The sequence below is a fragment of the Passer montanus genome, unplaced genomic scaffold (assembly GCF_014805655.1).
Source record: "Passer montanus isolate IOZ18808 unplaced genomic scaffold, ASM1480565v1 scaffold22, whole genome shotgun sequence".
NCBI classification, from domain to species: domain Eukaryota; kingdom Metazoa; phylum Chordata; class Aves; order Passeriformes; family Passeridae; genus Passer; species Passer montanus.
The window spans coordinates 11871162-11883834 of NW_024366815.1; the positions used below are offsets into that span (position 1 = coordinate 11871162).

At 42.2% G+C, this 12673-nt stretch overlaps 1 protein-coding gene across 12 annotated transcripts in view; it reads left to right on the top strand.

The window, feature by feature from the left end:
• MAST4 (microtubule associated serine/threonine kinase family member 4) overlaps window positions 1-7839 on the top strand; it is a 275565-nt gene extending 267726 nt beyond the window's left edge. For all 12 annotated transcript variants that reach the window (XM_039709638.1, XM_039709639.1, XM_039709640.1 and 9 more), the window contains 2 exons: window positions 539-720; window positions 1568-7839. In XM_039709638.1, the coding sequence (XP_039565572.1) occupies window positions 539-720; window positions 1568-5436 (4051 nt within the window). In that variant the 3' untranslated portion in view covers window positions 5437-7839. The remainder of the gene's footprint in view (window positions 1-538; window positions 721-1567) is intronic.
• The last annotated feature ends 4834 nt before the right edge of the window (window positions 7840-12673 follow it).

Below are 12673 nucleotides of genomic sequence, written 5' to 3' on the forward strand. Positions count from 1 at the left end.
TCATCTTCTGTATTTCTCCCTTCTTTCTAAGATTTTGTGGCCTTCCAAATCTTGTTTTGCCTCAACTAGATCTGCTTAAATAACCTCTAAAAATAGTAAATAACTGAGGTTGCACCTTAATTTGGCTTATTTATATCATTTTGCACTTGTTGAATTAAAATTTTTAGTGCTAGTGCTTATCAGCGTTTTTAATATGATATGTTCATGTGTATTTTATAAATATGTTGCTAGAACATTACAGATATTTCTTTAGTTTTGATAGGTTGCTAAATTTAGAAAATAATGATTTATATTCATAAGGAGACAGATGTTCTTCTGAAATATAGTAAATTTTAGTATGAATAAAATTAGTTACAGTATCTATCCCACCTGTTTGCGAATCAGGATGTTTTCTAAACTTTCCAGTCTGCAGTGTGGTTTGCTTTCGTGTAAAGATAGCTTTACTATTCTCATAGTGTCAGCTTGCGAGAATTTTGCCTGTGGTAATAGTATCTTCTGTGCATCTTAACTTACAATTAATGTGTTTTTCTCACACAAGGAGGAGATCTCTCTTTAAAAAGCTGGCAAAGCAACCCTCACCTCTTCTTCATACAAGCAGAAGCTTTTCCTGCCTGAACCGATCACTTTCTTCAGGGGAGAGCTTGCCTGGGTCTCCAACCCACAGCTTATCTCCTAGGTCTCCTACCCCAAGCTACCGTTCCACTCCTGATTTTCCATCAGGTGAGTGTGAAGCAGTGGAGAGCAGAGGAAAATAACTGGAAGAGTATTGTACATTTTGTGAGCCCCCACAGATCTCTCAGATATACTCTCCTAAGAGCAGTCAGCTCTAACAAGCATAATCATAGAACAGCTGTTTTCTGTCTGGAAAAAGGAAGGAGATTCCTGATGCAAAACAAAAGATGATTTTATGATACAGAAGCACCTAAAAAGCAGTTGTCTCTTAAGTTTGTCCTAGTGTTTAAATCTCAGTCCAGTGGCTGAAAGTTGGATAATAAAAAGTCCCAATTTGCAGCAAAAAAGAGAATTTTGCCTGAGAGAGGCTACATGATAAAGAGTGAAACCAAGATAAAAGTTGCTACATAATGGAACAAGGATGGCACTCATGAATGCAGATTTATTGCTGAAAAGATTAGCTGAGTGCAAAAATATGCATCCCTCTGACTCCTAAAACCCTGCCCCTTTTTTCTTCTTTAACTTCTGTCACAATTGTAGTGTGTACTGGAATTGACTGCTATTGTACAATCCCTTGGCAAAGGTAAATTATCTGGAAACCCTTGATCATTGCTTTGAAGTGTCAGAAAGCATTAGTTATTCTATTTAAGTAAAAGCAAGAGATAACTTAAAGGGGATGATGGAAGAGAGAGAAAGGGAGAAACAGCTTATGTAGTTGGAATGATACAGGTTTTGCAGCCTAAAACCTTTTCCACTTGAAACCTTCCAGATTTTGGAACACTGTAATGGGAGACAGCAGAGGGCTTTTGTTCTGTTTCTCACTGAACATTTAGGCAAGATCGAAAAGTCTTTCTATTCTTATGTTTGTTTGCTTGGTTTTTTGTTCTTTTTGTAGGTACTAACTCTTCCCAGAGTAGCTCCCCTAGTTCCAGTGCTCCCAATTCTCCAGCTGGTTCAGGGCACATAAGACCCAGCACTCTTCATGGCTTGGGCCCAAAACTTGGTGGGCAGAGATACAGATCAGGAAGGCGCAAATCAGCTGGCAGCATTCCCCTTTCTCCTCTCGCACGGACACCTTCTCCAACACCCCAGCCAACATCTCCTCAGCGATCTCCATCACCATTGCTGGGACATTCGATTGGAAGTACAAAAATAGCTCAGTCTTTTCCTAGCAAAATGCACTCGCCTCCAACTATTGTGAGGCATATTGTCAGGCCAAAGAGTGCAGAGCCACCAAGATCTCCACTGTTGAAGAGAGTCCAGTCTGAAGAGAAACTTGCACCCTCTTATGGCAGTGATAAAAAACACTTATGTTCACGAAAACACAGTCTGGAAGTGACCCAGGAGGAAGTGAATAGAGAATTGTCTCAAAGAGAAGTAACTCTTCAGAGCTTGGAGGAGAACGTTTGTGACGTGCCATCACTCACACGAGTCAGGCCTGCAGAGCAGGGCTGCTTGAAACGACCCGTCTCCCGAAAACTAGGTAGACAAGAATCTATTGATGAGCTAGACAGAGAGAAGCTGAAGGTTAAGGTAGTTATGAAAAAGCAAGATTTTGCTGATAAAGCAAATGCTGCTATACATGAACCTAGCAGTGAATCAGAAAATCCCAATACCTTAAGACCGGAAGAAAGAGACAAAAAAGCATTCCAGAAGGTATTAGAAAGATCAAACCAGTTTGAAGCAAAAATTGTTGCTGTGGAGACCCAGTCAGCTGGTGGCATACTCAAAGACACCCTTCAAAAGAATGCAAACTTGAGATCAAATGATGGTGTTGCTTTAGATGGACAGATGTGTCAGGGGCCTCCCCCTAATGATCTCAGTCATATTTCTTATGACTGCAAAAGAATTTCCCCTTCATGTACCCTGCAAGATGTGCTACCTCAGTCATCTGACAAGATACTTAATGGAAAGGGAGAAAACACAGATAAAATTTTACCAACAAAAGAATTTGTCAAATTCGAAAGATTAGATGGTAAACTTGCAAATATTGATTATCTCAGAAAGAAAATGTCTATTGAAGAGAAAGATGACAGTGTCTGTCCAGTGCTAAAACCTAAGATGACATCTAATGTTCATGAATGCCTTCAACTTAATGCAGGCAGGCCTGTAAACATACAGCAGGACTCCAGTGCAGTTGCAGATGGTAGAGCATTTATTGGCAGTGCACATGCTACTCAGATGAACTCAGTTTCTTTTGTTCCTCTCAAGACCTTGAGTGGCCGAGCAGACATGAGCGTGGAAAAATCAGCCCTTATTTCTTCTGAAGCTCCTGTCAGAAAAAGTCCTTCAGAATATAAGCTTGATGGGAGGTCTGTTTCCTGTCTGAAGCCAATAGAAGGCACACTAGACATTGCGTTACTATCTGGGCCACAGGCTTCGAAGACTGAGCTGCCTTTGTGTGTGCTGCCAGAAGGACAGAGCACCAGCAGTGATGGGGGATCTCCTAAACCCCCAGTGCCACAGGGGAGTGGTGGGAAGGCAGAAATGGTCTCTCAGAAAGAGCAGTTGTTAAGCTGCCCAAAATCTGGCAAAGTTAACATAGCAGAGCCTCAGGTTCCACAAGTAGGCAAGAGTTGTCCAAATCCACCACTCATCTCTGTGGCTACAGAAGCAGTGACAGAGAAAAAGGTTTCTAGTCCGGCCACTAAAGGCAGTACTTCTGTTGTTGAAGCTGTTCAGAAGAAAGATACCTCCCCTTCAAAACAAAAGGACCATTCAGTGGAGGTAAAGTCTTGTGTTACTCAAAGTCAGAGTTTAAAAACTACTCAAACATATTCCAAACCTTTTGCTGGCCAAATCACTCCTGAAAAAGTTGTAGGAAAAGAGAAACAAATGCAGAAAGAATTGCCTGTCAAACAGCCAGTGTCCCAGAGAGGTTGTGAGCCTATCCCTGCAAAGGTGGAAGTGATCAGGGAGTCATCTCTGAAGGTTTCTGTCTCAGACGTCCTGATAACAACCTGCTCCAAGAGCAGTGAAAAAAAATCTGCTGATTTTGCCATTCCACCTGAGATGCAAGGAAAAACGCAGTTGTCTGACCCCAAGGCACAACCTAAGGATGGCAGAGAATCACTGAAACAACTAGGCAAAGATGACAGCAGTATTTCTAAAAGCTTTGTGGAAAGGGAAATAAGCAAGCAGAAAGCTGAGTCTAGGAAAGTTGTCACAGAGGCAAAGAGTGATGCTCTTCCATCCAAATGGCCCGTGCAGCCCTCAAGAGATTGTGATCATAAAATTGAGAAGTCTGCACCAGTTTCCTCTGTGCAGAAGGACAGTGCAAAAGACATGGGAAAGAATGATCAGAAATCACTCGCCGATATGAGGCTTCAAACTAATGAGAGAGAGCAGTCCAGCCAAGTTCCTCAGCAGCACCTTAACACTTCAGGCTCCCCTGCTGTGAAAGAGGCAATAAGCAGACACAGCACTATAGAAGTTCATGCAGGCATTCAAGAACACTTGAAGCCTGCTGCCATCTGTGTGGAAAACAGCAGTAATAAACCCAGGCCAGCCTCTGATACAAGTTCCTCCAAGTCTAAGTCCTTGGATAAACAGACATTGTCACAAAAACCAAGTGCTCCAGCCATAAAAGAAAAAGAAATTGTTACTCAGTTGTCTACCAGCTCCCAGAAGGATGGAAAGCATGCCAGTAAAAGCGTCCTGGATCACCTTTCTTCTGCTCCAGGCTCTTCAAGAAGAATGAACACTGAACATGTGCAGGCTGAAAGGCCTGTGGGCTTGGACCATGGCTCAGTCACCACCCTCCAAATGAGCAGCACAGCCCCTGACACGAAACCCAAATCCTCTGCTGTGGGCCCAGTACCAACCAGTCCAGAGAGTTCTAAGCAGATGCAGAGGCAAGAAGCAGCAGGCTTGGGGGAATCTGCTGATCAAAAGCAGCTTCGTTTCAGTGAAAAACAAACCACTGCTCCAAAGTTTTCCACTGTGAAAGACTGTCTCTCACTGAACAAAGAGGCAGAGAGAAGTCCTAGTAATGAGATGATCGCTGCAGACAGAAGACCTGAAGGAAAAATATGCACAGATGCACTTTATGTTCAGCTTGACAGTGGGAAAGTGGAGCCTACCCTTTGTCTCACAACCTGTGATGTCAGAGGGAAAGGAGCAGAAAAGGCAACTGCAACTAGCAAAATCTCTCAAGACGTAAAAGGAAAGGGACAAGTTAATCAGAAACAGCCAGAGGATGCAAACAAGCAGACTGCAATAAAACATCTGCCGGCTGCCAGTGGGCAAAGTTCTTGTCGTGTGGCTGCAACACTGGGAAGGCCACTGCCTTGTTCATCCAATTTCTCTGAATGTAGACAGGACGTATCTGTTTCAGCCAAACGTGAGGCATCTTCAGCAAAGGTTAAACCAGGCTCATCAGAGCTTCCTGCAACTTGCAAGGAACTAAGTAAGAAAAGCACGTCTTCCACAGGGAGCAGTAAGGCAGAAATGACTAAGAGTGTTTCACTGATGGCCTTGCACAGTGCCGCTATTGTAGCAGAAGTCCACCACCCTGCTTCAAACCTTGGGGGGAAACCTGGAAATCAAGAAAAGCCTCTTTTCGTTAACACTGTGGATGTAAAGGGAAAAGATACTGTTCTGACTCAGCAGTCTGCTTCAAGAAAACAGAATGTAGGTAAAGATTTACCTAGGTCAGCAGCCACACCTGACCGCCCTAACGCACTTTCAGATGACAAAGACTCAGCTCGGCAGCGTCGAGGAAAGGAAGTTTCACGGAGCAGTGCTCACAAAAAAATGTGTTAAGACCTGGCAAGTGTGTATTCAACACTAGCTGAAACAATTTCAATATGTTGTACTGCCTTTAAACCAGCACTGTGTCGTGTCTTTGTGCGGCAAAGCTTTCATGTCACTGAAGAAACAATACAAGGGGATATGTAAAGAGAGGACTTTTTTTCAAAATGCCTTTCCAATTGTAACCGGTAAAACTGTTACCACATAGTATTTGTACAAAAATACCTGTACAGCCTAGAGCTGTTGAAAATACTTCTTCTGTAAATACTTAGCAATGTGTTTGGGGTTTGAATGTAGCATATATACTTTGCTGCTGGTTGCGTTGTTTACTCTTTCCCTTTTTAAGATAGTTGCTTTGCCACGTATTTGCCATACTCGAATATGAAACCAAATTACTAAAATTCAGAGCTGGCATGGACATGCACAAGCATTGGTCTGACTGGGGAAAAAAAACAAAACAGGCCACATTTTTATTAATTAACCTAGATAGAGGCTAAAAAATACTAGTACAGAATAATACAGTGACCTATTGTGAGTTTTTACATGTATTTTTAATAATCTGATTTTGATAGTACTGTACTTGGCTGACTGCTTCACCAGATCTAACACAAGAAGTAACTGCATCTCCCTGCTGCACAAAGCCTGAATAGAGTAGATGTCCTTAAAACTATGGGAAGACCACTTAATTATTAGGGCATCCCAGCAAGAGTTGTGTTCTCTGGTGAAATGATGGTTCTTGTCTTGTCTCTTGGGAGTGTATTGTATGACTTTCACCTCAGACAGGGCTGAAATTTTGAAGCACATGCCATGTGCTTAGTTTTTTTGCTGCAATCCTCTCGAATTCCTTGAGCTTTTTTAAATTCAGGCCTTTACAGTGTGAGGCTCAAGTATAAGCACATGACTGGTAGTACTAGTATGTTCATCCCTGTTCCTAATACATTTAGAGAATACGTATTATGGCATATAGGTCTGTTTAATTAGTGTCAGCTGGTAGCTATTTTCTATTTTATGACAAGTAAGCTAAAAAGAAAAAATAAACTTCGGCATCATATCCTCAGAAAAGTTTAGGCTATCTGACACGTTTTCATACATAGCTGGGGCCTTATGTTGTAGACCTAACTTGCTGTTTTTAGCAAGTAATCCTGGGTTTCATATTCATTTTAAAATGCATTGAGTAGCTCCATACATTTCATAACATAATCTTTTTATTTGTATGCAAAAAAAATTCAATACTGTAATTATAAAAGAAGCATTTTTTAACAAAGGAACTTGTTGGAGCTATTTGGTGCTAGAATGTTACTGTCTTTTTACTTTTGCTAAGCCTTATTTAAATTTTGTATACAGTGGAACGTGTAGACTTTGATCATTTTTGTGTGGAGTATTTAGCTTGTTTTGAGGGATGAGAGGTAAAATTTGAAACATGTACAGAAGCACTACGAAATACCCTTGCAGGCGCATGGGTTTTAATAATTGGGGATCAATAGAATGGTCATTTTGCTTATTTCTGTTTTCTGTAGCCACAGTAGAGCTAGGCCCCTACGTATTTCACCAACGCTTATGGTTTGTCTTTCTGTCTCAAAAGCTAGAAATTTTTTTGTAAAAGCACAGTGTAATCCTGACTTGGAGACTTGTGTGACAACAGACAGTGTGCAGAATTAATTTCCCTCTGCTGAAAACTTTTATTATACTGATATGTTGAGTTGGATTACAGCAAACCAGTAAGGAAAATCCAGTATCACAAACAACTCCTGATTTTACATGTGGCACTAGAACATCAACACTGCCTTTGATGCATTCAGAAAGGAGGTAGTAAGAAGTGGATAATAATTTTTGAGAAGTTTTAAAAATAAAATGGTCTCAACATTTACAGTTCATCTGTGCTTTGGCAATTAATACAAATGAATGCTGATGCACTTCAAAACAACATTTCTGGGAGATACTTCCTAGTTTACAGTCTCTGCATTTTTTCAACTATCCTCTTGTTTCTTTTAAAAACCATCTAGCTTTTGTTTACAGTATACCTTTATGAATATTTTGTATTATCACTTCTGACAAATAAGTTCTTTGCATTTTGGAAGTGTAACAGTGCATAAGCTTGTGTTTATGTAGTAACTGTTTGTTGGTGTTTACCTTATAAGTGAGCTGTTAGAGGTCCTCCTGCCTGTGTTTTTCTTGGTCAGTCTTAATGTGATTATAGATCTGATGTGTTCTTTTGTAGACTTCCTGCAGTAGATTTCTCAGCTTACAAAAAAAATTTAAAAGTTGAAAAAAAATCGTTAGGGTCTGTGCAATAAAGTGTTTGCAGTCTTATTTTCTCTGAGAAACTCCTTATGGATGTCATAATTGTTATATATTGAACACAGTTATTTATACTTATGCAGTTGCATAACATTGAAATAAAAATTCAGCATGAAATTGTTGTGTTAGCATTTTTTCTTGAACTGCTTTCAGTGTTGTAATGTAAGGCACATCTCTGCTGTACTCAGAGGCTGGCAGTTGGGTGTTTTTTGGGGCCAGCTCTGTGCACCCTTTAAGGCATGTGCTGGTGGAGGATTTTGCATGATGAAATGCAGTTTGGTCTGGGGACAGAGGAGGTGTGCAAGTCTGAGTCTCTCATCTCAGGCTGTGTCTGGATCCTCTGCTCCGCTGTTGGATGGGTAAGTGTGATGGCATAGCCTGACTGCTGGCTTCTATGGACAGTAGCCTGTAATGTGACATTTAAATTCTTTTTGCAAAACACATACAATCATCTATTACTATAGGAACAGCTTTTTTGAAGTACACACCTCTTTACTTTTCTGCTGCTCCTAACTCTGTAGAGCTGCCCAGCAGTTGGGAATTTGTGTTCACATTTTATTACTGCCTTGTTTTCTCTGTATTTTGCCTCTGTACAGAACTAAGTGCAGCAGTGTTACAGCATCACTTTTACTGCTTTTCTCTCTGTTTGAAATATATAGGTCAGGAGAAGTTGCAGTTTGCCCTCAACTTTTCCAGTTTGCTGCAGCCCACCAGAAGTCTGATAGTCTTGAAAACCTGGTGTGCTGATGGGGTGTGATGGGTTGAGGAGAGAAGAGCAGGATCCAGCAACTGAGGGAAGGCACATTACAAGGCACATGAGGGTTGACTGTCTCATGCTCTGCCTGCTGTGCTGTCCGTGGGTGTGGACAGCCTAGTTGTCTCTGCCAGCAGAGGCACAGAAGCCTGTGTGCCCGGAGCAAGCCCCCAGAGTGTTGTGGGCCAGAGAAAAGGGGTCTTGTGTGGAGTCTGTGTTAAGGGGGAAATTGGGAGAGATGGGATATCACTGTTATATCTGGCATGGCCTGTGACCTTTTACTTTTTCACCTTACGTGGGATGGGAATGCTTCCCTGGTCTGAAATGGAACATGAGCTCCCTTCTTCAGCACTGAACTCTCAGTTTGACTCTCCTCTTTGACCCCTTATTGTAGTTTTGCATAGCCTGCAGGACTTCTCAGGAACATCCAGCTTGAATTGGATCAAAACTGAGGGCAGATCAGAAGGAAACGATCACAGGACAGGAAGATATTGGAGGGTGTATGGGTGCCCTCTATAGGTGCCCCCCTGCCTGCGTCCCACTGCCTGCCTTGAGTTTAGCAACAGCTTTTCTTTCCATTGACTATCTGTAATATAGCAGGTGATTAGAACTGACCAGATCAATCTACCAGGTACCTGCCAAGGATGAATTTGAATGAACTGAGTGTAGGAATCACAGAATGGTTTGGGCTGGAAGGGACCTTGAAGTTCCAGCCACCATGGAGAGGAAGTGATGCTAAAGGTTATAGTTCAAAAGACAAAATTTGGGAGCATTAGAAGGAACTGAGAAGGCTGCAGAGTAAGAAGACAGTAAAGTTGTAGTTGTGTTCTGGTACATATCAAGCCCTAAGAAATGCATATCTGAAAGAGAAGAGGATGTCCAAGGGTCCATTTTTGGAAGGGAAAAATGTCTTCTGCTAAGAATTCCAAGTTCTTATTTGTTTGATATGGGAGGTGTAGTATAGATTGTTTGGGAAGGGACGTGACCTGTTCCTTTTCTAGGTACAGACAAGACCAGTGAATGAGAGAGAGAGTTCTTAAAAGATGTCCCATTGACATCAGGATGCGTATTTTGAAATTAACAATTGGCCCACTCAACCATCTTGTTCAGAGTAAAATGCCCCTTCAAAAATTGACTTGCTTCTTACTGAGGGACCTTGCTTAAGAACAGTTAAGGAAAGAACTTGACTCTGAGTTTTGGTTTGTCCTGGTGATATAAAGGCTAAGTGCTTACCAGTCTGTGAAATAATGAAGATGTGTTCAAGTTCTTTCTCTTTGCAAATAGTGATAAATTCTGTGTTGTGGTATTGTACTGTGACTTTCAGGGATGTTGTACAGCTTTCAGTTGTACTGTGACTTTCCTGACTTTCAGGAGCTAGGGTGATGATGAGCTAAATTTTGTTAGGCACCATTCACCTCAGACAATTCTCCTGTTCTATCTGTGTGCTGGCTTCATAGCCATATTTGGAAAAAACAAGAGAGAAAAGGTATGACTGAAAGCCAAAAGAGTGCATTCCATCAGAGCTTGACTAGGTACACAATTCTGTAAGAAAAAATGTATTGCCTCTTTCCATGTATATCCTCACTAAGTAATCCCAGAACATTAATCTTTTAATTTAACAGTATTAATACATAATCTAGGACATTTTACTGTATTCCATCCAGAGATAAATTTTCCTTCAGAATAGTCAGTCCCTGTATATAGGGTTTGTGTGTTTCAGCATTTTCAGTTCAGTTTGCTGTCCAGCATTGTTGGTACAGTGTCCTACGAATTGCATTTTTTCAGGCAAATAGAGCAGAGTAAAACACGCTGTAAAGAAAAGAGCACAATTAGAACACCTGAAGATACAGTAATTTAAAACAAGTTGTGTGGGGCAAGGGATAAATTGAAAGAAAGCCTTAATACTCTGTGTGCAAATATATATGGCACAGGAAACACGTTTTGCCTTCTCAGATGTCTGAGTTTTAACAGTAAGTGTACACCTGAGTCTACACCATGACACAGGATAGCATTTCAGAAACTGGTGGTGGCTAAATCCTGTGGTGGTCTCTCCAAACAGAAGAGCATTTCAGAATGCCTTCCAGCACACAATGCAGTTTTCCCTCCAGTCACTTCTACAGGTGGATCTCCCACAGTTACTACCTGATGCTTGAACAATATTTTTTTGTGCCCTTGCAGTGTGTTATGCTCACTTTTGATGTCAGTATTTGTTTAATACCTTCCTGAAACAAGTCTTTCTTTGGTGGAACACACTCTGGCAGTCATGCTGGATTTTAAGATATTGGAGGCTGCTCATTTAACCAATTGGTTTGCAGAGTGAGAGGAAAATGCACCTTGAACCTTGGGCTGAGTTCAGGAATGTCCCTGCCTTGCTCCCAGGGTTGGGTCAGGGTGTGCTCAGCTTGGGCAGCACGGTCTGCTCAGGGACAGCTCTGTCCTGTAGCTGAGCCCGTGCAGAAGGGCAGGCAGCCCACGCAGCTTCATGTTGGGCAGCTGGAGTACAGCACCTGCCCATTGCATCAGGAAGAGACTTCAGCAGCCACGTGAACAGGGACCAGCAATACAGAGAGGCAACATTTCAGTATGCTCAATCCGGGAGTGTTTGTAGGCAGCTGGAGGAGCAGCAAACACCTCTCCCTGCGTGCCCTTGGGCAGCACACAGCTATGAAGGCAGCAGGAGGAGAAGCTGGGGGGTAGGGCAGTGATGTATGTGATGCAAAGGCATCTGAAAGCTGCAAAAATGCATATTGCATGAGTGATCTGCTAACAGATAGTAAAAGGGCCTTTTCAAGTGAGAGGTATTTCTTACTGGAGAAGATCAGTCATGGGCTCTTGTCAGCACTATCATCAGAAATGAGCAAAAACTTTCTAGTCCAGCAGGCATCTTTGAAATTTTAGCTAGTCGGCCTGTTAGAGAAGAAAATGTTGAGGAAATGCCTTTGGACAGCAGCTGAATCTGTGGAGTGTGGAGTCCTGCATGGGAAGTGTTGAGAGAGAGTTGGCCTTCCACATCCCAGAGAGCAGCCACAGCTCCAGCCTGACAGAGCAGGAGTGGTACTGGGCAAGCCTCCCCGTGGAGCATGCTCCAGGAGACAGGAAGGTCACACCACCAGCAAAGTGGTGTCTACCCATCATGGTAAGCCTGTTATAGAAGTACTAAGTAAACATAAATGACTTTATGGTGGTTCAGGGCAAATGAGTAGGCCCGGCAAGCTCTCATTAGATCCGTGGTCCAATGCACATACTCTGCCTTGCTCAGGGTTTGTTCACATGGGATAGCAGAGAAAACAATTTGGCTTTGTATAAATAGCAAGTCTTTATTCCTGCCTAGCTGTTGCACATCAAGTGAAGCAGGGATCGTTGTCCCTGGATTCACTCCAGGGAATTCAGAGACACGCCAGAAGCAACATGGAGTAGCTGCTGACACCAGGAGCACCTGTGGGATGAGGTGGTCCAGTGCACTGCCCCATTTGCAGCCTCTAGTTTTCTCACCTGGGCTGTGGCTAAATGGAGCAGTCCACTCCAGGCTGGCAAAGGAATGGCTCATATCTGTCAGCATTGAGGGGTTTTGCCCTATGCAAGCAAGCAGAGTATTGGACTCACAGATTAGACCCACAATCTACAGTTTTGTGGTGAAAGATCATTCTGTCTTTACTTACTGTGAAGTTTAGAAAAGAGCACAGCAGCCGGGCCTGCCTCAGGCTGAAAGATGGATAGACAGAATTTCAATGGCTGGGAATTGTCCCAGGATCAAAAGCATTTTAAAGAAATATTTTTTAAAAAATCACAGAGGTGATACATGCTGCTTCTGTCAGTTCTGCAGGCATGTCTTATGTAACTATAAAATCTGTCTGTTCTTCACATGTTGTGGCTGTTTTGTTGGGGGGGGTTTCTGTTTTGTTTTTGTTTCTTTGGTTGGTTTTGGGTTTTTTGTTTTGTTTTGTTGGGTTTTTTTGGCAGAGTGGGGTACACTATTGCCAGGTCTTATAAAACATTGATTTTCAAGGGTATTTGATAGAGGGTGGAATTTGGTTGGGGATTTTGGTTGGGTTTTTTTTGTTTGGTTGTATTTGGGTAGGGATGTTTGGTTGTTTGGGCATTTTTTTCCTCTTTTTGGGAGTGGTGGTTGTTAGGTTTTCTTGTTTTAAAGAGAAGGAAATTGGTACTTTGGCTGTTAGATTTTCCAAGTGCATTAGC